Source organism: Hordeum vulgare, chromosome 4H (genome assembly GCF_904849725.1).
Source record: "Hordeum vulgare subsp. vulgare chromosome 4H, MorexV3_pseudomolecules_assembly, whole genome shotgun sequence".
NCBI lineage: Eukaryota > Viridiplantae > Streptophyta > Magnoliopsida > Poales > Poaceae > Hordeum > Hordeum vulgare.
The window spans coordinates 95,117,420-95,145,383 of record NC_058521.1 but is presented as its reverse complement, the minus strand read 5'-3'; the positions used below and the strand labels follow the sequence as shown (position 1 = coordinate 95,145,383).

General features: G+C 43.4%; 1 protein-coding gene across 1 annotated transcript; it reads left to right on the top strand.

Annotated features, from left to right (window-relative positions):
- Nucleotides 1-5,197: 5,197 nt before the first annotated feature.
- LOC123446186 (protein FAR1-RELATED SEQUENCE 5-like) lies at nt 5,198-15,073 on the top strand. Its single transcript, XM_045122868.1, has 6 exons — nt 5,198-6,154; nt 12,860-12,981; nt 13,065-13,133; nt 13,210-13,356; nt 13,445-13,909; nt 13,996-15,073. Exons 1-6 carry the CDS (start codon nt 6,073-6,075, stop codon nt 14,014-14,016), a joined length of 906 nt encoding a protein of 301 aa, XP_044978803.1. The 5' UTR covers nt 5,198-6,072; the 3' UTR covers nt 14,017-15,073.
- The last annotated feature ends 12,891 nt before the right edge of the window (nt 15,074-27,964 follow it).

The following is a 27,964-nucleotide window of genomic DNA, read 5'->3' as shown; positions in this document are numbered from 1 at the left end:
AGCGTCGAGGGCGTCCCTGGCAGCCGCGTGGCACCTCCAGAAGGCCCTGGGTCACCGGAGAGGGTCACCGCCGCTCCCTGCCAAGCTCCTCCACGGACCGAACAGTCGGCTCCAGCCAATGTGGGCGTCCGCGCGCCAGTAATGGTGCAGGAGACGTCCCGTCGACCCTCTGCCCTCCTCCGTCACCTCAGGTCACACAGCAACGGCCAGCTCACCCCCCTGCGCTAGTGGCCGAGCTTATCCTTGCCGCTTCGGGAGAGATCGGCCGTTCTCGTCGCCGGCCTATTTAAAGGGCGCCCGACACCTTCGAGCTCTCCATCCCCCTCCTGCAGCCTCCAATCGGGCCCACATTGAGTGAGCCGAGGCCAAGAGGCCCTCCGGCCTCGAATCATTGCTGGAGTTCCTCCGCTTGCAGCCCCACCGTCGCCAGCGCCAACTGATACGTCTCCAACGTATCTATAATTTTTGATGGTTCCATGCTATTATCTTGTCAAACTTTGGCTGTTTTGTATGCCTTTTATATCTTTTTTGGGACTAACTTATTAACTCAGTGCCAGGTGCCAGTTCCTGTTTTCCGTGTTTTTGACCCTTTTCATAGGAGGATTTTAAACCGTGTCCAAACGGAATAAAACTTCCGAAAAGATTTTTTCCGGAACAGAAGATACGCACGAGACTTCAGAACCAAGGCAGGGGCCAGCAGGGGACCCCACAAACCCCCTAGACGCGGCCAAGGGGGCCGCGCCTAGCAGGCTTGTGGTCCCCCTGTGGCTCGCCTGCCCTACCTCTTCCGCCTATAAATTCAGAAAAATCCCAAAACTGCCCAGAGATCCACGAAAATACTTTTCTGCCGCCGCAAGCTTCTGTCTCCGTAAGATCCCATCTGGGGCACGTTCTGGTGCCCTGGTGGAGGGGGGATTCGGATGCGGAGGGATTCTTCATCAACACTATGACCTCTCCGATGATGCGTGAGTAGTTCACCATAGACCTTCGGGTCCATAGCTAGTAGCTAGATGGCTTCTTCTCTCTCTTGGATCTTCAATACAAAGTTCGCCATGATCTTCATGGAGATCTATCCGATGTAATCTTCTTTGCGGTGTGTTTGTCGAGATCCGATGAATTGTGGATTTATGATCAGATTATCTATGAATCTTATTTGAGTTTCTTCTGATCTCTTATATGCATGATTTCATATCCGTGTAATTCTCTTCGAGTTGTGGGTTTTGTTTGGCCAACTTCATCTATGGTTCTTGCAATGGGAGAAGTGCTTGGTTTTGGGTTCATACCGTGCGGTGACCTCACCAAGTGACAGAAGGGGTAGCGAGGCACGCATCATGTTGTTGCCATCAAGGGTAAAAAGATGGGGGTTTCATCATTGGTTTGAGTTTATCCCTCTACATCATGTCATCTTGCTTAAAGCGTTACTCTGTTCATCATGAACTCAATACACTAGATGCATGCTGGATAGCGGTCGATGTGTGGAGTAATAGTAGTAGATGCAGAAAGTATCGGTCTACTTGTCTCGGACATGATGCCTATATGTATGATCATTGCCTTAGATATCGTCATGACTTTGCGCGGTTTTATCAATTGCTCGACAGTAATTTGTTCACCCACCGTATTATTTCCTATTTTGAGAGAAGCCTCTAGTGAACACTATGGCCCCCGGGTCTACTTCACACCATATTTTCAGCCTTACAATTTTACTTCATTGCACTTTCCGCCTTCAGATCTCACTTTGTAATCAATCTTGAAGGGCTTGACAACCCCTTTATAGCGTTGGGTGCAAGCTCTTTTGTGTTTGCGCAGGTACTCTGGACTTGACGCGATTCTCCTACTGGATTGATACCTTGGTTCTCAAACTGAGGGAAATACTTACTACTCTTGTGCTGCATCGCCCTTTCCTCTTCAAGGGAAAAACCAATGCAAGCTCAAGAGGCAACAGAAGGATTTCTGTCGCCGTACCACCAACCACCCTCTCCAGAGCCCTCCGCACCCCTCCATCGAGCTCAGGGTTTCCCCCTAGTGCTCCTCGACCCCTCGCCCGAGCCAATCCTCGCCTGCATTGCCATCTCCGACGACCACCCGAAGCCGCCGCCGCTGGAGAAGAAGGGGGCAACGCCATTTGTCCACCTCTCGCCGATCTGCGGGTACGTGTGTGCTCGTCGTAGACCCCTTGTTCCATTCCCCCTAGTCCCAAGCCTCGTCGATGTCTCTAGCACCGGCGACCATCGCCGGGGAGCCGCCGCGTCCCTGTCTCCCTCCCCCTCTCTCTGTTTTGAAGTAGCCGGCCCCACCTGCCAGTGACCGAGGCCCGCGGCCAAAGCGGTAAGTGGAGGCACCCCTCCACTTTACGCCTTCGACGTGGCCCCTGTCAGGTTCTTTTCCTTTTTCTTTTATTTCAGATTTGACCAGCAACTTTGACCATTTGTATCTTTTTATTTATAAGTCCAAATCACTTGATTCTTTTTGCATTGAGTTGGTACTGATCCCCTTTATTTTCTCGTAAAATTTGATATTTTTCCTACACTCTTTGAATTTCTGGTTAATAAAAAGGTATTGAATGACTTTTATTTTTCTTTTACTATTTCAAATATATTTTCAGAGGGAAACTTTGAAGACCAGGAGTGTTTGAACAACCCCACTGACCAAGGCAAGCCATCATATCCATGTGATGTAGTTTTGCATAGCATAACCTACATCTTCATGCATTATAATTACTTAACTTGCTAGGAAATAACCGTCTAATAAACAATCATATAGAAACATGTGCTTATTGTTACAAATCTCTATGTGTATCATGGCTTAGTGGTTGATCATGAGGTACCTGTCCGGGCATAATCGTACAACCACACCTTGTCGGTATGGGAACGCCGTGACTTGGGTTGTCCGCGTGATATTTCACCGATACCCCTAGAGAGGGAGGGTTATTCATGCGTGCTACCTTGGCCCGGTAGGCGGTGATAACCCTGTGAACCCAGTTAAGATGAGTTGGGCCCGTCCCTAGGTGGGACGGTTCATTTTGGCCACGACGGTGGCAGGTGTCATGAGGACACAGGGCTACCCAGGGCAGGACTCCGGAAGGGAGGATGATCGCTGGTGGTATGATGAAAGAGTCACGGGTCAGGCAAGTTTCGTTGGAGTAATGCTGGTCCACCCGAATGGGATCACGAGGCTAGTACTCCATAGTGTGGGTAAAGTGTACAACCTGTGCAGAGTGTAAAACCTATTCGAATAGCCGAGTCCACGGTAATGGACAGCCCGACCAGACCTCAGTAGATGGTCAACCATGTTGATGTTAGAATGATGGAAGAACCCTTCAACTGAATGGAGATGCTTGATAGGCATCCCGGTGGTTCTGATACAACCCCGGACATGAGTAAGTTGATGACCGGAAAAGCCTAGTGGTATTATTCATAATTTATTGCCATTGTTTGCTGCATTACTTGGTTATTATGAGCTTGCGAGTACATTCCAAGTACTCACCTGGCGTATCATGCCAGATGCAGGAGAAGCCGAGGACGGAGGTCCTGATGGTTCGTACTAGGATGTGTCCACAACAATGTCCCTATGTATGGAGTTGCCGCTATGTTCCACTGCGTTGTAGAAGTACTTAGTAGTTCCGATGCCCCACTTTGTTCCATAGATAATGTAGATACGGATGCAGCACCATGGGTGCCTTTGGCCTCGCTATCACTGTAATATATGTACTTGTAACCTTATGCCATCAATAAAGTTAGTTCAGTTTTGTTCCAAGTTGTTGAGTGTTTCCAGAAGACATGATCTCTGGGTTGGAAACACTGGTAATCCAATTCGTTGAATCGGGGTGCCACATTACATTGCCAATAAAAACACCTTTTTCCAATTATTTCGCTCCTTTAACTAGGATTTGATGTGGTGGAGGTAGAGGGAAAAGTATTTTTTTCTGGGTCCCACCTAACTCTAACCCAAATAAGCACCTCTTGGGTGGGTTAGTTTTTTGGATGGGTTAGATGCATCTAACCAACTCTAACCCTTTGTTTGGATGTTTTGGGGTTAGTTTGGTCCAATCTAACCAACTCTAACTCTAACCCATGAATCCAAACAGAGCCATTGATTGCATGTATCTCATACTTTTTTGAACTAATTGATTTACTTTCCACTAAGGAACAAATTTGCCAACGATAATTTAGTCTTGGGAAATTCTATCTAGAAGCACCGCACCGTAAACATCCGGTGCACGGCTTGTGTGTTCTATTGCATGCATGCATGCAATGATGTCATCAGATTCATTCTAAATGACCGGAATTCAAAAACTTTTATCTCTTAAACAGTTAATTCGATCGATGATCCGTTTTCACCGTTGACTTTGTTTCGACGAAATTTTCAAAACTAGATCCCATGTCGACATGTTTGGACAATTTGTTTTACTCATAATTACCACATTTGTTGCACTTACTTGTCATATTAGTAAGTACTTACTTGTTTGATAAAAAAAATAACTTAATCCTCAAATTTTTAAAAATTGCGTATAAATATGACATCTTGACATAATCAAAATGGCAAACAGAAACACCTTTTTTAGGCGATTACACGCAAAAATATGACAACTCAACATATTTAAAACCGGTGACCACAAAGAAATCTTTTTTGATCATTGTTTGTAAATATGACAACTCGGCATAGTTAAAGTAGCATCTTAACAACTAAGTTTTTGTAAAATTGACAACTATGCAATTTTAAACTATTACCAGTAGTACTAGTACTAACCAGATGCATTTAGCTAGTGAATAAGGTCTGCCAACACATGTTTTGTGTGAGACACTTTTTTACCGATTTTCTGTGTGATGCTTTGCATGCAATGCATGTTTTTGTGATGTCATCTGCATATCCTTCTAGCCCACGCTGATGTGTGCTGTAATATGGATACATGCGGCACATGATTCACATCGACAAAAAAATGGCAATTAATTTATTTTTTCGGACAAGTGGCTAATAATACGACAAGTAAGTCTAAAAATATGGCAATTATGGATGAAGAAAAAAATTCTCGAAACATGTCGACACGTGTTTAGTTTTGAAGATCTCGTTCCGACAAAGCCAACGGTGAAAACGGATTGTCAATTAGTGTGACTATATTTAAAAAGGGCCAACTTCAACACATGACGTCTACTAGTACGACTATATAAATTTACATCTTAGAGGATCTTTAAAAAAAATCTTCTATCGAAGATGCTCTAAGTGTGGCGAACTGGCGACTTGAGATGGGCTGTGGGGAAAGGGAGAGCGCGAGCGAGCGAGAGAGAGGGGATTACAGAAATCGAGGGGATGGAGCGGCTGGGGCAGGTCTGACCAACGTTCGAGGCGCTACACCAGAGGGAGATGCGTGGTGGGCTGGTGGACGGCGGTGGAGGCGGGATGGTGGTGTGATGGCTGGCCGGCGCACGAACGTGTTGGGGCAGCACTGGCATGTGCCTGGCACCGCCCGCTCCTAGCATTGCGCCTGCCTTAGCCACCGGCGCCCTGCCGTCCTGTGGATTTCGCCGCCCCGCGCCGTCGTGTTAGGAGCTGCCTCCGTCTCCTCATGCTACGCCGTCATACGCCGCTGCCCGCTGACTCCCTGCCAAACCTGCTCGGTTGGTCCTTTTGCTCCTTTTATGTACATCACTGAAGTCGTGATGGTCTTTCTTCCAGCGTTTTCATTTGCAGGTATGCTGTTCGCTCTTACCATTTCCAGTATATATTTTTTTCGGTATAGCAGTTAGATATTGCAGGTCGTTGTGTGCTTTCTACGGGCCATATGCTACTGGCCGGAAGGACCTGATTGCGTTTGCTCCAAGTGCAATCGAAATTCGAACACACCACATTGCTTGGGTGAAGTTTGTAAGACAGAAGTTAGCAGAACCATAGACTGATGATATCCTTGCAGGAATGAGGTACAGTGGTTATATGCATGGTGATTAAAGCGAGTTTTTTTTCCTGCCTATGCTTCCAACCTTCTTTTTGCGAGTAACCTATGCTTCCAACCTGTAAGTGAATACTTGTCTATGCTCCGTGGCGTCGAGCTGCAATTCTTCCGATGCTATTTTGAGCCATATGGACAAACACTATGTTCTCAGGAAGATGTCATTTTGTACCATATGGACAAGCACTCTACATTCTGAAGGACGGACGGAAGGTGCGTCCCCTGGGTATACTTCTTTATCACCATTGATTTTGTTAAGCATATTTAAGTGCACTTGAAATGCCGTTATCATAATTAGTACAAGTTCTGGAATGAAAGGGAATTTCAGTACTGTAAAAGTTAATCATGTTGCTTCTGTAGGATTAGGAAAGAAAGACAAACTGAGTCCTAGTAGTATTAGGATATCTAGTCCTAATTCATTTTCATAGTCCCTTGTGGATGTGTATAAAAGGCACCCTAGGGGTGTTGCTGGTAACACCAGAAATCAGATCAAAGCAATAAAACAAGTCACGTCAAAAGCCTTTGGCTATAAATCGATTCAATGCGTTTTGTCGAGAGTTTTTCATGTTCCGTCGAGTTGATTGAAAGTAACTAGCTCTATCTTAGTTGACTCACGTTGGGAGGCTGCGGCTAGTGACGTACATTGCAAATCCATCCAGCAGTGTGCTTGCTCTAGCTTTGTACGTGCGTGTACACTGCTCTCGTCGTTTGATCAGTCGATCTAAAAGTCAACAATTGGTATCTAAAGCCTCGACAATCTACGATCTACGATGACGGACAGCGACGCTGAGTTGGTCAAGTCCGGGAAAGACGGTCCCAAGGCGAACAAGAACGGTGACAAGGTGAAGAAGGGCGGCAAGTTAGCAACGAGTGGTGGAGGAACGAGCGGTGCCAACGTCCAGGCGCATCGCAACATCCACATCCAGTACCCGATGCTCACCGACGCCAACTATGGCGTATGGGCGGTGAAGATGAAGATTATTCTCCAAACCCTCCGAGTGTGGCAGGCAATCACGGACGACGACGTCGATGACGAGTCCGACGAAGGTGCCATGGCCGCCATAGCCCAGTCCGTGCCGGATTCCATGCTGATGACATTGGCGTAGTTCGAGACGGCAAGAGAGGCGTGGAACGCACTCAAGGAGATGAGGATTGGAGAAGATCGCGTCACCAAGGTTGGGGACAAGTGCTGAAGCGCCAATTTCACAAGTTGCAGATGGAGGAAACTGAATCGGTGAACGACTATGCCACGCGTCTTACTACTTTGGTGGGAGAGATCCGCGTGCTTGGTGCAAAGCTCAAGGAGACCGAGATTGTGGAGAAATTTTCCAGTTCGGTGACTGATAAATTCACGTACATCATCGGCACACTTGAGCGCTTTACGACATCGACGACATGACCATAATGGAGGCGATCGGACGCCTACGGACGTGGGAAGAGAATGCTCGTGGCTGTCGGAAAGGCAACGGGGGAGGTAGTAACCAACTCATGTACTCGCGCGCAGATTGGAAGTCCCCAAGTAGCAAAGGAAGGCGTGATGGCAACGAAGGCTCAAGCAACGCAATGAGTGGCGGACAAACCGGAGAAGGCAAAGGAAAAGGCAAGCCACAAGGTCATGGTAAGGCAGACCGATCTAAAGGACGGAAGCAACGGAACTTGGATATGTCCGAGGTCAAGTGCTATAACTGCAACGAGATGGGTCACTTTGCAAAGGATTGTCTGGAGCCTGACAAGCGGGAGATCAAGGCAAATTTGGCAAAGCACGAAGACGAAGGTCCAGGTCTTCTGATGGCCGAAGTTTGTGATCTTGCTGAAACGGTGGTTGTGAAACCAAGCCGGAAAGTGCTACTTCATGAGAAGAATGTGACACCTAAGTTATCTGGGGATCACAATGTGTCGTGGTATCTCGACACGGGTGCCAGTAACCACATGATGGGATGCAAGGAGAAATTTCTCAAGCTGGAATATGATGTTGAAGGCTCGGTAAAGTTTTGTAATGGTTCAAATGTGGAGATTTGTGGGCAAGGATCTGTCCTCTTCGAGGATCTCACAGGAGAACATCGCATACTCACCGGAGTGTACTACATCCCACGGTTTTGCAACAACATCATCTTTATTAGGAAGCTTGACGGGAATGGATGCAAGGTGGATATCGAGAACAAAGTGATGACGATCTTCAACAACCTCCGAAACGTGCTAGCTCGTGTTACTCGCACACGGAACAGGCTCTATATCCTCAACCTTGATCAATCTCAACCGGAGTGTTGGCTCGCCAAGAGTGATGATGATTCGTGGTTATGGCATTGTAGATTTGGACACATTAACTTCTACGTCTTGAAGAAGATGTCAAAGATGGAGATGGTATCCGGGATGCCATTTATCGACCATGTTGATCGAGTATGTGACGGGTGCTTGGTTGAAAAACAGCACCGCAGGTCGTTCCCTGCTCAGTCTACCTATCGTGCAAAAGATGCACTCGAGTTGCTCCATGGTGATCTATGTGGCCCTATCACCCTGGCAACTCACGCAAGAAAGAAGTACTTCTTCCTTGTGGTAGACGACTACTCGAGATATATGTAGGTCGTTCTCCTACGAAAGATTAGGCGTTTAAAGCGTTCAAGAAGCTGAAGGCTGCAACGGAGATGGAACACAAGTTGAAGGTTCGTGCTCTACGGACAGATCGCGGTGGAGACTTTACGTCGAATGAGTTCAACGACTACTGCAAGAAGATTGGCATAAAAAGGTTCCTCACGTCACCTTACACGACACAGCGGAACGGGGTCGTTGAAAGGCGCAATCGAGCCGTCGTTGACATGGCAAGGAGTTTACTCTAGAGCAAGTACCTACCGGGGACTTTTTGGGGAGAAGCTGTCTCGACGGCGGTCTATCTTCTCAACCGGGATACAACGAAGGCGGTGATCGGCAAGACTCCGTATGAAGCAATTTACGGACGTAAGCCGAATGTGTCTCATCTACGGACGTTCGGGTGCGTGGCACATGTGAAGACGGCGGAGCCGCACCTCTCAAAGCTTGACGATCGTAGCACGAAGAAGGTGTTCATCGGATACGAGAGGAGTTCCGGCACCAAGGCATACCGTTTCTACGATCCACAAACCAAGCGTCTACGGATTTCACGCGACGTCGTGTTTGAAGAAAACCAAGCGTGGAATTGGAGCGCCGCAGCCGACGATGCTCCAAACGGTAACATATTCACGGTTGAATTTCCAACTGATTATGATGCAGGGGAGGATGTTCAGGTGGTTGGCAAGACGCCCAACCAAGGTGACCACAATGGTAGTGATCATCATGGTGCCGACACCGACGACAACGCGCATAGGTCGCAAGGAGATAGCGACAACGACGCGCGCGGCACCGACAGAGATCTCGACGACAACATCGACAACGAGGCGCTTAGTGACGACGACAATCAAGATGATGGTCACGGTCACGACGACTACGCCGACGATACGGATGTCGATGACACGCCCGGGTCTCAGCCATCTTACTCAAGTGCATCAACACCGACATAATTTGTGTCGCCTCCTTCGCGAGCCACAGCGGACTCCTGAGGGCCTCGTCGCTACAAGACCCTCAAGAAAGTCTACAAGTACACAAAGCCAGTTACGCTCGAATAGTCCGGACTATGTGTTTTCCGAGTTGAGGAGTCGGCGAACTTCGTAGAGGCGAGCAAAAGTCCTAGCTGGACGCACGTCATGGATGAGGAGATGAAGACGATTGAGAGCAATGGCACGTGGACTTTGGTAACCCGACCTCCGAACCAAAAGGCGATTGGTTTGAAGTGGGTTTACAAGTTAAAGAAGGACACGGAGGGTGCCATCGTGAAGTACAAGGCAAGACTCATTGCAAAGGGCTACGTACAATGTCAAGGAGTTGACTATGATGAGGTGTTTGCACCAGTTGCTCGACTCGAGACAGTGAGAGTGCCCCTAGCTTTGGCAGCACAAGAGGATTGGAAGGTTCATCATATGGATGTTAAATCCGCTTTCCTCAACGGCGATCTCACAGAAGAAGTGTATGTAGAACAACCCCTGGGCTACGAGAAGAAAGGCGAAGAAGGGAAAGTTTACAAGCTCAAGAAGGTACTTTACGAGTTGAAGCAAGCGCCAAGAGCTTGGAACTCAAAGTTAGACCGAAGTTTGGTCTTGCTCGGGTTCAAGAGATGTCCCCTCGAGCATGCAGTCTATACAAAGAACTTCAAAGGCTCAAACCTGCTAGTTGGAGTTTATGTCGACGATCTGATTATCACCGGAGATAGCGTACAAGAAATTGAACGTTTCAAGCCGCAAATGAAGAACAAGTTTAGCATGAGCGATCTGGGATTACTCAGCTATTACTTGGGCATCGAAGTGAAGCAAAGCTCCAGAGACATTTCCCTATGTCAATCGGCTTATGCGGTCAAGTTATTGGAAAAGTGTGGCATGTCAAATTGCTACGAGACACAAGCTTCAATGGACCAACGTCACAAGTTGAGCAAGCGTAGCTCAAATCCGCCGGTGGACACCACAATGTATCGAAACGTTGTGGGCAGCCTAAGATACTTGGTGCATACCCGACCTGACTTGACTTATTCAATCGGGATCGTGAGTCGTTTCATGGAGAATCCAACAACCGAACACATGAGCGCGGTCAATCAAATTCTACGCTATGTGAAAGGCACAATTAATCTTGGCTGCATGTACAGAAAGGGAAAGGAAGGATTGATCCTTCGTGGATATTCAGATAGCGACATGGCAGGTGATGTTGATGACCGAAAGAGCACAACAGGCATGGTTTTCTACCTTGGCCCGAATCCGATTAGCTGGAATTCTCAGAAGCAAAAGGTGGTGGCACTGTCTTCATGCGAGGCAGAATACATAGCGGCAAGCACGGCGGCTTGTCAAGCAGTGTGGCTGAGAAGACTCCTAGCTATTCTTGCAAAGCGGGAGGTGCAGAAGGTGTCACTGAAGATCGATAACTAAGCTGCAATCTTGTTGTACAAAAATTCGGTTCATCACGAAAGGAGTAAACACATAGATACCCGGTTCCACCATATCCGGGAGTGTATTGAAGAAGGGTTGATCGAGGTTCAACATGTGAACACGAAAGACCAACTTGCCGATATTTTCACCAAGTCCCTCAGTCGACAGAAGTTCATCGAGATGAGGAAGAAAGTCGGAGTGCAAGAAGTGAAGTCAAACAACAAGATTAAGGAGGTGAATGTAGAAGTTAATCATGTTGCTCCTGTAGGATTAGGAAAGAAAGCCAAACTGAGTCCTATTAGTATTTACGATACCTAGTCCTAGTCTATTTTCATAGTCCCTTGTGGATGTGTATAAAAGGCATCCTAGAAGTGTTGCTTGTAACACCAGAAATCAGATCAAAGCAATAAAACAAGGCACGTCAACAGCCTTTGGCTATAAATCGATTCAGTGCGTATCGTCGAAAGTTTTTCGTGTTCCGTCGAGTTGATCGAAAGTAAGCAGCTCTAGCTTAGCTGACTCACGTTGGGAGGCTGCGGCTAGTCATGTACATTGAAAATCCATCCAGCAGTGTGCGTGCTTGCTAGCTTTGTACATGCGTGTACACTGCTCTCATCTTTTGAAATGCCGTTATCGCAATTAGTAGAAGTTCTGGAATGAAAGGGAATTTCAGTACTCCATAGGTTTGTTGGTCAATTGTCGTTCTTTTTAATGCCGGTAGGCATTGCTGGGCAGTGAAATCCGCCCATTTGTCATGTTTATGTCAGGGACTATTAAGAGTAAATTATACTGTCATCTTATGTTTTATATCTATTACATTGTACTTTCCTTGTAATTATAATCACAAATTTTAATCTATAATCCACCATTTGGAATGATTAATAGCTCTTGCCAGAAAATAGGATGAACAGAAAAAAACATCTTTCCGCAGTTTAGGACTTAATGGCCTCGCATCGTACCAGTAAATTCAAATGAACATGTTTCGATGTTTAGTGGAATACGTGGCAAATATCTGAGATATGAAGCAATTTATGAATGCTTGGATCAAGGATCCAAAATCCGCTGGATAGCAGCCAAAGGCGGTGTCTAGGCCCAAGGTGGTGGTTTATACAGCGAGCGAGGTTCTGTTCTTTGGTGAGGAATCAATTCATGCGTTAGGGGTGTTGCCTTGGGAGGAGAAGCACTGACGGAGAACCAGAGTGTGACAGCAGATTAGTGGTAACAGCCCCCCGAAAGCAGCAGTGGCACAATTTGGAGAGAGCCTAGAAAGACGGCTCGAGGTTGGAGGCACGATACATGGTTCTAGATAGATCATAAATGAGGTCTTCTTCGGTACAATTCCCCACTAAACGTACAAGTACAATATGATCATTGCATGTTCTGTACCGTATCTGTCGTCCCGTTCGCCCGCCCGTCGTACACCCGCCCGCTTGTTGTACGCCCGCCCGCCCGTCGCACACCCGCCCGCTTGTTGTACGCCCGCCCGTCGTACATACGCCACGTCATCCACGCGTCGGCGGTTTGGTTAAAAAAACCCTAGCTTCATCACGCCCGCCTCCGCCGCCGCGATGTCTCCACCGCCGTCCGCGGCGCCGACGTGGCTCCACCCCCCCCCCCCCCCCCCCCCCGCACGTCTCCGCCGACGCCGCGACTCCAGCACGCGTCGCCTCCACCGCCAACAGGACTCCCCCACCTTCTCGTCTCCGCCGCCGCCAGTACGCCGCCGCACACGTCTCCACCGGCGACGTGACTCCTCTCCCTTCGCTTCGACGCCGGGGGTTGCAGTGACCGACGTGGCACCGACGTCGAACGATGTCGATCAACCCTTCGACGACGGACAATAAGTTTTTTCATTTAATCCATACAATTTTTCATGATTTCATTGTATGAGTGTTTATTGTGACATTGATACAATACCTATTGAATGGTTTATTAATAGATCAAGACAACACCGAATATGTTGGCGATGACTCTAGTAGTGAGGATGAATCTTCGTCATTGAATGCAAATAAATCACTCAGTCACAACTATATGAGTGAGGATGAATCATATAGTGGTAATGTAAGTGTTGTGTGCGTTGACTATAAATAATGAAAATATAAGTTATTACATTAACACTTACAATTGCTATTGAATTTAAATAGGTGCATGCTAAGGATGACAATGACGATTATGACAGCGATGATCAATCTTATGCTGAAAGTGGAACCCAGGTATGTTTTAAATATGTTGTTGTATTAGTACTAACATACAAATTGTATTACCACTTACACTTTTGAATCTGCACAGAGAAATACCGATAGTGACGCTGAGACGAGAACCTTACATGATGACAATGATGAGGATGATAACAATGATGAGGATGGTGATAATGATGAGGATGATGATAATGATGAGGATGATGACAATGCATCTAATGAAGGAAATATGAGCGAAGTAAGTTATATTACATGTTCAAATTACTCATGAAAACTGAAAACATATCAAAAGACTGACGAACATGGTGATATGTCTTCTTTTGCAGGGGGTTGTTGATGGTTCTAATGGGAACGATGAGCATGTTGGCGATCTTGATTTTGACCTTGACATCGGCTATGATGAATATCAGCAAGAGACATTGGATAGGCATTGGGAAGTCATGGCCAAGACATTCAGGTCAGAAGGAGAGGCGTACATGTTCTATAACCAGTACGCCAAAGATCGTGGATTCAGTATCAGGAGGGACTTGAAAAGATTTGGAAAAGGTTCCCAAAAAGTTTTACGCATGAGGAGGTATCTCTGTTCCAGGGCAGGAAAACGACAGGCAAATTTTTTAACCATGGAAGGCCGGACCCGCAGACTGAGACCGGAGAGTCGATGTTTCTGTGAAGCCCATTTAAAAGTGAAGCTTGATAGAAATAGTGGACTTTGGTATGTCAGCAGTTTCTTCGATGATCACAGCCATGTTCTTACAAAACTGGACGAGGTCCCTTTCCTCCGGTCTCACAATGTAATCAAAGATTTCCAGAAAGCACATATTTTATCTATGGCAGGAGCTGGGATAAGAAAGCATATCATTTTTTATAACTTTGTCAGCAGGTACGCTTCGTACGCTAAGACAGGGTTTGGAAGGAGGAAATTGTATAATATGTGCTACAGGGAGAAGATGAAACTGCTTGTCCAAGGTGATGCTGACACTGCTATAGGAATCATGTTGGCTAGAAAGGACAGGGATCCGGATTTCTTCTTTGAGCATATCGTTGACGCTGAAGGTAGGCTGAACAACCTGTTCTGGTGTGATTCGCAATCACGTCCGGATTATTTTGACTATGGTGATGTCACTGTGTTCGACAGTACTTACAAGATGAATAGGTATGGAATGCCATTTATCCCTTTTGTTGGTCTCAACAATCACCGTTGCACTACGGTTTTTGCATGCGCCATTTTTCAGATGAGACTGAAGGTACGTATGTTTGGCTTCTAGAGACGTTTTTGAAAGCTCACTGCCAGAAGAAGCCCTAGTCTGTAATTACTGATGGAGATGCAGCAACGTAAGGGCTATCAGGAAGGTGCTTCCTGACGTGTGGCATCGTCTATGTTCATGGCATATTGAAAAAAACATGCAGAAACACCTCCACCACAAGTCATTGAAGGAATTCAGGTCACTCTTGTACTAAGCCACCACACATGCAGTTTTCGAGGAGAGATGGGCCGCGTTTATTCAGAAATGGCACACGGAGAAAACAAAAACATGGCTCCATAGGATGTAGAGGAAGAAGAAGCTTTGGGATGCATCATATTTGTTTGGTGGGTTATTTCTTGGTATGCGTATCAGAGGAGCGAGAGCCTGAACTCATGCCTGCACCTACATCTGGACTACGGTATGACAATTGTTGATATGATTGTACACTATGAGAATTGCATCATGCGCCTGCACGAGAATGAATCGCATGACGATTGCGTGGCATCACAGACTCTACCAGTAGCAGTGACTGAGTGTAAGACCATTGAGGTGTTTGCTACCAAAGCATTCACGAAGGCAAACTTTTACATGTTGCAGGAAGATTTAAAAAAGGTACATCAGCTTGAGGTAATTGATAGATTAAGAGGAGCAGACAGTCACAGATTCGTGGTTGCTTGGAAAAATAACAGGGATCATAGGTTTAATGTGGACTACGCACAAGGTAACTTTGCAGAAACTATAAAGTGCAGTTGTCGAAGTATGACTCGCGAAGGCCTTCCTTGCAAACATATTCTTCATGTTTTGAATGCACTCAACTTACCTGCAATACCTAAGTGTTGTATCCTGCGGCGGTTCACGAAGAAAGCAAGATCTGGATTGCCCGTGAAGCGCACCAGCGATCTGTTTTCATGGGGTTGGACGGGTAAGGAGGCCAGAGCTAGATATAGTACGTTGAGCAGTGTATTTGCAGAAGCTTCTCATATAGCATGTCATAACCCATTCTTATTCGACAAGATGCTGGCAGCAATGAAAGAAATTATAGTGAATAAGGACATCTTGAATAATGAAGAACCCAGTCAGCAAAGCTTTGTGAGTAATGATGAATTTCAGCCTAAGCAGAATCATATTCTTATTCGTGATCCAGTGAAGGTGTCCACCAAAGGGGCACCTAAACAGAATATTAGAGGTCAGGGTAAGAATGCTCGTGAGGTCACCAAAAATGGAAGACCAAAAGCATTTGATGAGAAAAGCGGACGTCTATGTAGACTATGCAGACTTCCAGGTCATAACAAGGCCACTTGCAACCAAAATCCAGAGTACGTATGTTGTTTGTTATTTTACTTATGTTGTTTCATTTCGGTAATTATTTTTTTATAACCTATAATTTATTTCATGCAGTAATTGGGGTTGAAGACAGAAGCGGTGTTATTGTAATCTTTAAATTTTTATATCTGCAATAATATTGTGTTACATAAGACAATATGTATATGTTTTTCTTGTTATTTAAGATAATACGTATATGTTTTTCATGTCATATGTTGTTCATTTTATATAATACAATACTACGAGCACTTCAACCGACATCAATTGTGCTATTTTTTAAATGCAAAATGCATGTACCGACGCCATGACGGCGCTGTGTGTTCTCGGTGAAACCCCGTCGCGTCGACCGCATGCGCCGACGTCACGCGGGAGCAGTTGACCCCGTCGTTTTCTGGGCAAAAAAACGTCGCGTCGACTGCGCCGGCGTCAACGCGGGGCCGCTGATCCGTCGTTTTCTGGGCAAAAAAACGCCACACCGACTGCATCCCCCAACGCCATGAGAACGCAGATGCCCGCCGTTTTTTTCATGCAAAAAAGACGCCGCGTGGACTGCATGTGCCGACGTCGCGCGGGGCCGTTGAGCCCTTCGTTTTCTGCGCTAAAAACGTCGCGCCGACTGCATGTCCGGACGCCACGCGAACGCAGATGCCCGTTGGTTTTTTTGTGCAAACTACGTCGCGCCGTCTGCATGTCCCGCCGAACGTGGATGCAGTTGGCCCCCGTCCGTTCGTTTAAAAAACGTCGCGCCGACTGCATGCACCGACAACGTAGCACAGTTGATAGAATTTTCAACAACAACGTAATATTTATATATTACTAAAACTATATAATTACTATTACGTATAAAATGTTTAAACACAAAATATGATAAAATAATCTAGTCCCGTAGTAAACTCAAACACGTATGAATCTCCTCTGATGTCATCTATTTCTTTCTCCTTGCAATCCTAATAACTTTGACTTTCATTTCCCCAAGTGTATTCTTCAAAGAAAAAAATCAATTGCGCTATCATTAGCTCCCTCGCATCATCAATTGATCTCTGCAAAGCAACACTCAAATTATTTTAGTCCACTATAAGTGTTCATAGTAAAGAGTACTAATATTAGTTTTGTACCTGTGAAAAAGATCGATCCATGTATCGCCATTCCAATTTTTAAAGCAATGAAGAACAAATAATCCACATGAGTTCCTATGCATGTAATTAACAATAAATAATTATGCGTCACACACATATAATACATCAACGTTATATTCAACTACATACTCGCACATCTTCTTGTTAAGGCATGTCGTAGGTTTTAATAGGCCATGTGGATACATCCGGATACTGCACAGATCCGGTTGTATTTGCTTCTGCAATATCTGCTCCAATTTCTCTTCTCTAAAAATAGCAATAAAACACAAGAAACTTTCAATAAATAATGTAAACACACGATGGTTCCGCAATGCAAATATGTATTAAAACCTACCAAGTCCTCAACGAGTTTTCTAGTTGTACTGTCAAGTTCTTTTCCCATCAACGAGTCTAGAACCTGGTACTCTTCCTTTTCCTTATGCATGACGAATGTAACCCAATGGGTGTTATCCTTGTTGAGAGCCATATAAGTCTGCATAAAGAAAAAAAAGAAAATATTAACTAGATCAATGCAATATTTTGATACTACTACATTATTTGTATACATTACAACCACAAAAACATACCTTAGGTGCTTTGAAATACTCGCTAATACACCTATTTACGGGTTCATTAGAATTTGACACTTTTCATACTCATTACCGTTTAAATTCTTATCCTTTCTATATTCAAGCAGCCACGTCACCCAAGCAGGTATTATGTAACGTTCGTCTTTAGCTTCCCCCAACAAAAAAGATGAGTACGCATTCATAACCTAAAAATAATATAATAAATGTAATGATTGTACTTTGTTGTCAAATATAATGTTAAAAATATAAATAACTTATATCGCCGCTTATCCATTGGCGGTTAAGAATCTGACAAGCTCTCTCTACAGTCAAAGCGTCGGTCACACCGTCATTGAAAATTTGTGTAGCTTTATGTTTCTTTGAGCGCTCACATGCGCGTAAAAACATAACACTCGATTTTATCACATCGACGTCAGCACTATTTTTCTTACCATCTACTTTATTAAACAGTTCTGCAAATTACAAATTAAAATTAGTAAGCGTAACTCTACAATAAACTTTGTTCTACAAAAACAATATCGATTCATAACAATCTTACTCGCTTTGGCAGAACGTTTTGCACGCTTGATGGGTTTAACAACAAGAAAAGGAGACTTTATGGCTCTTAATGTAGTGCGTTTATGTTTGCCGATCCCCTTTTCCACTTGCTCATCTACTCCATTCTAATGACCCGATTCGTGTGATGAAATTCCATTTGTATCTAAAGACGTGACCGCCTTCTCATCTGATACCTCAGATACTTCGATAGGATCACTCCAATCACCCTTGAAACTATTCAGATATTCTGGAGTGCAATAATAAGGTACCTTACCTTCGTCATCGTCCTTTTGCTTATTAATTTTACCTTAAGAAGGTGTGCGATAGTTGTCCTTATCAGACTGATAAACAAACTCCTTATGACCAAATCACCATCATTTGTAGATTTATTAATGTCACCATATAGATTCTCTTCTTATTCCTCCATGTTACCGGTTCTATAGAACACACCGGTTTTGTTCATTTTCTCAATCATCCTCTAAAAAAATATTTATTAACAAGAGTTATTTAAGTCAATGAAATACATTATGCACGATAGTAAATAGTGTTGCGTCGTTACCTATGCGCATAACTCTGGCAAGCGACGCATTTCCTTGCGTATTTCCTTCAGCTCATGCCAAATGCGGTCCATAACATTACTCGCAGAAGCCTCTGATGTGTTGCTCTCTTTCTTCTTTACACTAACAGTAAATTTTTTTAGTACTTGATTTTTTTCCAGCTTGTTCTGGAGCAATTTTTTTCACCCTATACTCATATGTAATATTGTCATCAATCTACAAAAACAATAATTAGAGACCGATAATTATACATCTATTTTAGACAATAAGTCAAACCATGGAAATGTAACATTAAAAAATAAATTTAGAGAATATGGATTACCATTCCAACACCATGACCATAATCATAGTCGTATTTGTCTTTTTTCTCCGCGACAGGTTCCGTCCAGTTCCTCATCAAGGGGCTCATAAGTGACAACGGATCATATTTTGGACCTATAATTGGTTGTACTTTCTCCCAATAGGAATACTACAATACACCAAATAATTTAAATAATATATATTTGACTAACAATACGTGAGTAATAAATCGAATAATACATACCTGCAAAAGGGCAAGGTTGCCATGTGGCCATTCCCTCACACGGCCATCCTCTAGAACCTTTCCAATCTGCGAAAGAAAGAATTTCAAAGTAAGCTCGTTCCGGTTGAACTTACTTATCATCCTTTTGTCCTTAACTAAGGCATAATATTCCTTCGGAATATATTCATGGGAGACTGGTGCGATTACTGTTCCCAACAAAACTAGAAACGTCATCCGGACAAAGTCATCATCTGTGTTTTCATTCTTCACAATTTTATTGATAAGATCATCAATCATGATCTTACCCTTTTTTGTGTCCACAAAATTAGTTGGTATTCTTTTCATACTTTTTTGTCCTTCTGATCTAAGAAAACCAACTACATCAACCCCTTGATTTTTCAATCCGAAAATAGATAACACATTATCATGCCCTATTGAAATAAGGCCTTTACTACCAGCTGACTCTTGAACCATGAACCTTTTTGTTATGGCGATTGTAGCCTTGGATCAAAAAGCGAAGTAAAAATTCACGCATCTTAACGGACAGCATTTGTAACATGCCTTGCAAATCCGTTTAATAAAACGTAAATTTTTGACTTGTTGAAAGTTTATCAACAAGACTAACCCACTTCTCAACAGAACATGGAATCACACTGTCGATTTCCATCCTTCATAATTTAAACAATTTGTCACGTACGACGCAATTTATTTGATAATTCAATAATCACTACAAGAAATATGCTCATATGTGATGTTTTTTAAAATGTCGTTGACGAATTCGTCATAAATCTATGACGATTTCATCCGAGATCGTCGTAAACCGTTTGAGGGGATCAAATCTACATATAAATTACGACGATGTGAGTCAAAACGTCGTAACCGCATAAGATGAGATCGTCATAACTTTTACGACGATTGTAAAAATGTCGTAACATGCTCTAACTATGTTGACATGTCACTCGTGGGTCCATTCTATCCCACCTGATCCTGGTTTATGAAGCAACCTACTATTCTATCATTCCAAAAATTCTCGAAAAATTCTCATAAATACTTTGGACTATATATTTCTCAAATATGTGAAAACCCTCCCTTCCATAGTTCAAAAATAATTCAAAAATATTCATTTTCCTATTCTGTTCAAAATAGCACTTTGTGAAGGAAGTGTTATTTCTATTTCTTTGATTACCCTCATATTGTTTGGGCACTCTTTCCTATCCAAATCATTGCCTCATGAAAACTTTCGTAACGATTTGCCTACTAAATCTTTCTCAGCAAATTCTCAAAGTTTGTGTTCAGCTAACAGCTTTGTGAAGGAAGTACTAGATAGGAATATCCTGATGAGTTGAATTTTTTCCACATCATCTATGTGCCCAAAACGTAGCTCTCCATAAAATTTTAGCCACATCTAACAATTCATGTGAGCTCATCATCCAATCTTTGTTTTTGGTATTATTTTCATTTTGTGAAGCAACTATGTTTTATATTGCTTTATAGTTGATGAAAAATTTACCACGGGATGATACTGACCATATAACCTCACTGCACCAAATTTTAGCTCATTTAATTCAGCCAGTTTCTCTCAATATTTTTTCCAATATTCTGTTCAGTAGAGAGCATTGTGAAGGAAGTACAATTTTTGTTTATCCAAATTTTATGAATTTTTTACAGTACCTTAATGTGCGCAAATTATAATCCTCCTCCAAATTTAAGCTCAATCCAATCATCTATCTGAGCCCAGTTTTAATTACCATTTTCTGTCCAGATTGGCACATTGTGAAGGAAGTGTCACTTTGGCATGTCCAAATGGTATAATTTTTATACAGTGCCTTCATATGCCCAAATTAATATCATACACCAAATTTCAGCTCAATCCATTCATCCATTTGATCCTAGCTTCAACGTCCATATTTCTGCACAATGTGTTACTTTGCAAAGCAAGTGCCACCTAGATTCATCCATTTGAGATAAAATTTTGTCAAGAGAGTCTCCTTAGTAGATGACCATCCTCAGCCAAAATTTAGGCCCATTGTCTATGTGAATTACCCGCACCGCTAATCAAACACTTGGCTGCTAATTCATGTTTGTGCTTAGTTCAGTCTCCTCATGAGATTATTCTATTGTATTATTCTTGCTAACACCTATCGAGGAATTTTCCAACCCACCAGACATGACTATTCCACCTAGAACGCGTGGCAATGCAACGGTTAGGCGGTGACCATGCGACTGGCATGCAAGTTCACGCGCTCTGGAGTTGGGGCCCTCGACCACCATCCAAACCTCGACGTCAAGGCACCACACCATGTATTTATGATTAAATAGATACTTATATACCTATAAATGATTTTTGGGAAAAATAAAGAGCAAACTATAATGCAGCTGCAGTTCAAATTTAACCCGCTTCCAGCTGAATCGACATAATTTGTCTTTTTCATGAGAGATGGATAAAATCTTTTAACACCCAACCATTTTGTCAATTGTACATTAAATATGGACTAGTATTTTAGAAAAATTATTTGATCCAATTTTGAAACAAATATATGGTAGATCCCTCACAAAAAACTCATTTTGGTCACTTGAAAAATGGAAAATGAATTTTTCATACAAGGAAAATGAAAACTTCCTTAATCAACATTGTTTGTCATTCCAATATGCACCCTTGTGCATAATATTATATCATTTCAACAAACTATGTCATGAATGTAGCCATAAGATTGATCATTTGGCTTGAAAGCCATGAATCTTCACACATGATAGCCCATTTATAAGAACACTTATTTAAAATAATTGTCGCATTACTAGTTTATTATTTTTCCTGGTAACTTTGTCACATATAATGACACAATGCAATGGTTTTCCATTTTTTGAATTTGTTTTGAATTTTTCATGGCCATTTCAAAACGCGGTCAAAACAGCGGGTATAATCGTTCCTACCTAGTGGTTCAATCTTAAAAATATTTTGGTGTTTTTATGATTAAATAGATACTTGTGTACCTAGAAATGATTTTTAGGAAAAATAAAGAGCAACTATAATGTAGCTGCAGTTCAAATTTGACCGTTTTCAAGTGATTCAACGAAAATTTGTCTTTTTCACGAGAGGTCGCTAAAATCCTTTAACACCCAACCATTTCATTAATTGTACATTAAATATGTCCTAGTATGTTAGAAAAATGATTTGGTCCAATTTTGCTACAAATATATGGTAGGTCCTTCACAAAAAAACTCATTTTGGGCACTTGAAAAATGGAAAATAAATTTTTCATAAAAGGAAAATGAAAACTTCCTTAAGCAACATTGTTTTCCATTCCTATACACACCCTTGTGCACAATATTAGATCATTTGAACAAACTATGACATGAATGTGGCCATAAGATTGACCATTCACTACTGTAATTTTAGTATTTTTTGTCAGGCCTTAACAAGTTGTCTACATATATGCAATGAACATTCCCGCATATATGCACCTTCTACCTCTTCTTCTTATTTTACTTATTATTTTTTTAGTATTTCTTCTTCTTCTTCTACTTCTTCTAACTTTCTTAATTACACTCCTTTTTGCAGATTTGATTAATTTCATGGAAGCTGGCATTGATGGATTGTTAGTGTTTAGTTTATTCGTTTGTATTGACGAACGATGTAAAACTTTTGTATGTATATATATGGATGAACTATGTGAAACTACGTATTGTGCTAGCCTTTGTGTTCTCTAGCTTGTTAAATATTTCATACCTGTTTCAAAATACGGTCCAAACGGCGGGTATGACCGTTCGTAGCTAGGGCTTGACTCTTGCATTTTTTTTGGTGTTTATATGATTAAATAGATAATTATGTACTTAAAATAATTTTTGGGAAAATTAAAGAGCAATCTATCAAACAGTTGTAGTTGAAATTTGACCTGCTTCCAGCTGAATCAAAGGAAAATTGTCTTTTTCACGAGAGGTCGATCAAAAGCTTTTGACACCAAACCATTTGGTCAATTGTACATTTAATAAGACTTAAAATTTTAGAAAAAAAATTGGTCTAATTTTTTAACAAATATATGGTAGGTCCTTCACAAAAAAACTCACTTTGGGCACTCGAAAAATGGAAAATGGATTTTTCGTGCAAAGAAAATGAGAAGTCCTTTGGCAGCATTGTTTGTAATTCCAAGATACAAGCTTGTCTACTCCAAGAGATTATATTTAGATTTTATTATGTGAAAAAGTAGAAGCAAAACAATAGGAAAAATACAATTAGATATGCTTTATTCTAATTGGTGAAATTGGTTGTGGCATGGATCGACGACATGGCGTTCATCCATCCATCTATCCATCTCTCCATCCCCATCCATCCATCCTTCTCTCGCGCACACAGGAACCCTAGCCCTCTCCCCGATCCAAATCTGCCACCCACCTCCCTCTCCCCTCGCAACCGCCTCCTACCACGGCCGAGACTCCTCCTGCACCTTCAGCCGGGACTCCTCCTGCGCCGCCGGACGGAGCTGCTCCGCGACGCCGACCGGAGCAGGTCAGCGACCCTCACCCCCCGCTCCCTCCTGACCGGAGCATCCTCTAGTCGTTAAATTTCCTCCTTCTGATTTCTGTATTGGGTGATTTACCAACCGTAGATTGGGGAACTGAGATTGGCATTCGTGGTGGCGAATCTGGAGACGATGGAGCTCGAGATCCTGGGCATGAACTTCGGCTGCGTCCTCTCAGCGCTGGCGGCTGCTGCCGCTGCTTCTGTTCTTGGCCCACGCACGCAGGGGCGGCTCCTTCCAGAGGGAGATGCAGCGACTGGGCGGCGCCGGAGCCGGCGGCCGGAGGTCGGGCGGCGATGCGTGCCCCACGCCGATGCCGACGCCGCCGCAGCAACAGCGCCCGGCGCGTCTCACGGCGGGGAGCGGCGGCGAGGCGTCCGTGTCGTCGAGCTGCTCCGCAGTTGGTCTCTCATCTTCTACCCAACTCGTTTCTTCTCTGGTGAATTGGTCAATGAATGTGTCGCGTTCGTATAGTCAACCTCCGATTTCTTGCTTCCCCGCACAATAATTAGAATTCTCCAAACACGATCTTGTTTTTGTCCATCCCCCGCCTTTGTCAGCAGCGCGAATCATCAACTTCGGGCAAGCTGTGTGTCGGCATCCTGAATTCGAGGGACCCCCACAGGACGAGATACCACTTTCCCCTTTGCTTGCTAGTTCTTGAACTGCTCTGTTTTCAGCATCCTGCTCTGCATTCTTCCTCCCCTTCTTGGTTGGGATGCTTCGACTCTGCTCGCCGTTTCGGACTGTTTTCAGGTGACACTCATGAACCTGATTAATTGGTGTGTCGTTCCATTGCAGGATGACGGCATCAATGGTGCCGACAAGAGGGAAGGGGTCCGGAGGGGCGTCGACATGCGGCGGTACAGATCGCAGCTCGAGCAGGAAGTTGAGGCATACTCCGCTCATACCACATGTTGTTTAATTGCTAGAAGCCTATAAGTTTGTCTCTGCTATGGGAACATAATCAAGCGGAATGAATGACTTAGGTGTGGAGTTGGTTCGGTGAATACATGCACAATCAGTTTGCTCTATGCTTGGTTGGTACCCCCATGCTGGAAAATAACCTGCATAATTTGGCATGGAACATTTAATCAGTTATTATAGATGTTGACATGTTATCGTTTGTGACCTTGGCAGTCGCATTATCTCTCTTCTTTGTTATCTGTTCCCTTTTGCAAGGTTTGTGACATTTGTGCTGATATTCCTCTTTTCAGGTATTTGAAGTGGATGAGGAGCTGATTCGATCTATAAAAAATGTAGTGTAGGAGTTGGGGGATGCGCTTGTAGTTGTGGGCAAAATGGAGAGGAGAGTTGCTGGCCACGTTGAGCTTCATTCTGCAGTGTTCCAAGTGTCCTTGACCAAAAACAGGTGATACACCCGTTCACAGCTAATTGAGCTTATGAAGTGTCATTCAGATTTTCATCGCTGCATTTGGCTGAAAACCGTGTTTCATGGATATGGCATATTGAGCCTTTTATGATTCACAATCTCAGATATAAGTTCTGACTCGCCCAGTATTGTGAAACCTTTCCGTCATCAGGTATGAGGCAATTACTTGTAATGGGGAGAGCGCCCAATCAGTAGCATCTGGTCCTTTTGACCAACTAGTCCTGCACTTGGATGATGCCAAAAATTTCCAATCACGTTCATCAAGTGGCTCTTTTAAGCTGTTATTGTCTGGGGATGGAAAAGGTGTTAGAAATAATCTTGATTGAGTAGTAGTGTTATAACGTGATTTAGTTTTCTCGCTATTTAGATGTTTGTTAGCTTGGCAGTTAAGTGTGTGTCCTAATCCAAGTAGTAGTAGGACTGGTCATGTACGTATAAGTTTAGAAATTGTATCCGGCTAGGTAGGATAGTGTAAGCGTCCGTGATAGTGTTCCTTGCTGATTAGTTGTGTCCGTGTCCTACCTTGCTTAGGCTAGGCTAGATACTAGTACGAATAGGTGATTGAGTACATCACCGATTCATGTTTGGTCAGGTGCTGCGACATGGTGATTTTTAGAGCAATCCTTTTGTATCTCCGTATATATACGATCAAAATACTCTCGTATCGATTGATTGGTTAATATGTTTGTTTTTACGACCTGCTACACTTATCATTTACCTGCAGTTGTAAGGAAATTGTATAGTGGAACAGTAACCTGCAAGTTCTGAACCTCATCTACCTCTCGAAATTATAGAGTATCTTGTGTAAGTTACACTTGACAAGAGTATCTTGCACACTTTCTGTCTTCTATGTTACTGTTCGTTTCTAAATCTGGTCTCAGTCTCATGCATGATTTATTCCAGCAGTACAAGTATAGATTCTGCTAAGGACAACATCTATCTTTGTTTTTCAGTCTTAAGTATGAATATTTTGCCTGCGGTTCACTTTTTCTCCTATAAACCCTGGAGATGCTGATGGCATTGAACCCATAGTGCAGATTAGGTTCATAGATGTTCGTGTATCTATAAATTGTGACTGTTTAATTGTTTTACTTCCTGAAGATCCGGTAGCTTTCTTGTTTGTTCACTGGTTGATGGATTTTATTTGACTCTTGTATTTCTTACTCCTGTACAGGTTGTCTGCTAAATAAAATGGGATTTGCTGCTCTTTCAGGCTCGGATAGAGATGATTGCAGGAGAGTCTACTTGTAGGATGACAAGTTGTCGCATCTCGATCATGTCTCATAGGAGAGTGGAATGAAGTCCATTGTAGTGACAGTAGCAGATGTCCCAATGTTCTATTGTGTAATTCTGTTTGTTTTTGCTATATTCATGTGTAAGGAAATGTATTTAGGATATGACTTATTGTGTTATGTAAACCTGGGAGATGTATTATGTGATGTTATATGATGGACGATTTTAATTCGATTTGGAGTTTTCTTAATTTGAATATGAAATAGTGCTGCATTTAATATTGGACAAATAATTGGTTGAAAAGGCCCAATAAATAAAAATGAAACCAAGTTTTTGAAAAAAAAGTTGCTCAATTCAAAAATGAAAAAAAGGTCAAAACTGAAATTGGACCAAATGTATTTGGACACTAAAAGGCCAGAGCCCAAAAAAATTTCGAAAAATAAAAACTAAAAGTGGCTGAAAATAGGCCAAGGCCCAAAATAAGCCCAATAAAAAAAGGCCAAAAAAATAAAACGAGCCCATGTGATCAATTGAAATGGGTTGGGTTGATTTCAGCCATGACGTTTTGATATCGTTGTAATTTTTCCACGTAGGACTGGGTTTAATTGTCAGCGATGATTTAGGATCGTCGTAAAGGTTACGACAATCCAGGAATCGTCGTAAAGTTACGACGATTTTGACCAAAACGTCGTTGTTGTTCATTTCTGACGCTCCGTTTTCGACGCTTGGTTTTTCGTCGTGCGATCATCGTAAATGAAAAACCGTGACAATGTAGCGACGAAAAAATAACGTCGTGTACTAGCATATTCCTTGTAGTGAATAACATGAACATTATAAACATACTTACCCAATTATAATGCCGATGAAGGAAGAACGGACGGACGAACGATGAAGGCCGCGGCGACGCACTGACGTACGGTCAAGGCCGACGGCGACGGACGACGGCGGACGGACGGTCACGACCGACGGCGGACGGATGGTGGCGGTAGCGGACGCGGCGACGGAGTTGTGATGGCGCAGCGTCGGGATGGATGGAGGGCGGCGAGATCACGTCGGCGTACGGCTAGGCGTCGGGGGAGAGGGGGTGGCGAGATCACATCGGGTATATTGCGAACCGTCGGGGGCGCGGCGGCGGCGAGATCACGTCGATGTGGCTAGGGTATGCAACGTCGCTAATCTCGCTGTCGTGGGAAAAAAATATGACGATGTCGGGTGTATTTTTTTCATTTTTTTCATATGAATATTTGCAAGTCTCCTACATGAAATCTTTCCATATGAATTTGAAATTCTCCTACATGAAATTTTTTCATTTTTTTCCACTCTTCATGATGAACTTCACAAGGCGACACGTCAAATTTTAGAATTTTCTCACAATCCGTGTTTTTTTTAAATATCCATTCAAAAACCGGCAAAAACAGATGCCGGACGTGACGCAACGTCCGTTTGGTCTCCGATTTCGTCGAAAGTTTGCGTGGCATCATTACATGTGCATTCTCAGGTGCCGGTGAAAGTTGGGTGAATTTCATGAATGCATCCATGTACTTCATGTGCAACCCATGGGTGTCGGTATGGACGGAAGGGGTGCTACAACGCCATCTTGCAACTCCCCTTCATGAAATTTTTTCATTTTTTTCCACGCTTCATGATGAACTTCACAAGGCGGCACGTTAAATTTTAGAATTTTCTCCGTGCTTCTTTTTAATTTCCATTCAAAAACCGGCAAAAACACATGCCGGACGTGACGCAACGTGCGTTTGGTCTCCGATTTCGTCGATATTTTGCGTGACATCATTGCATGTGCATTCTCAGGTACC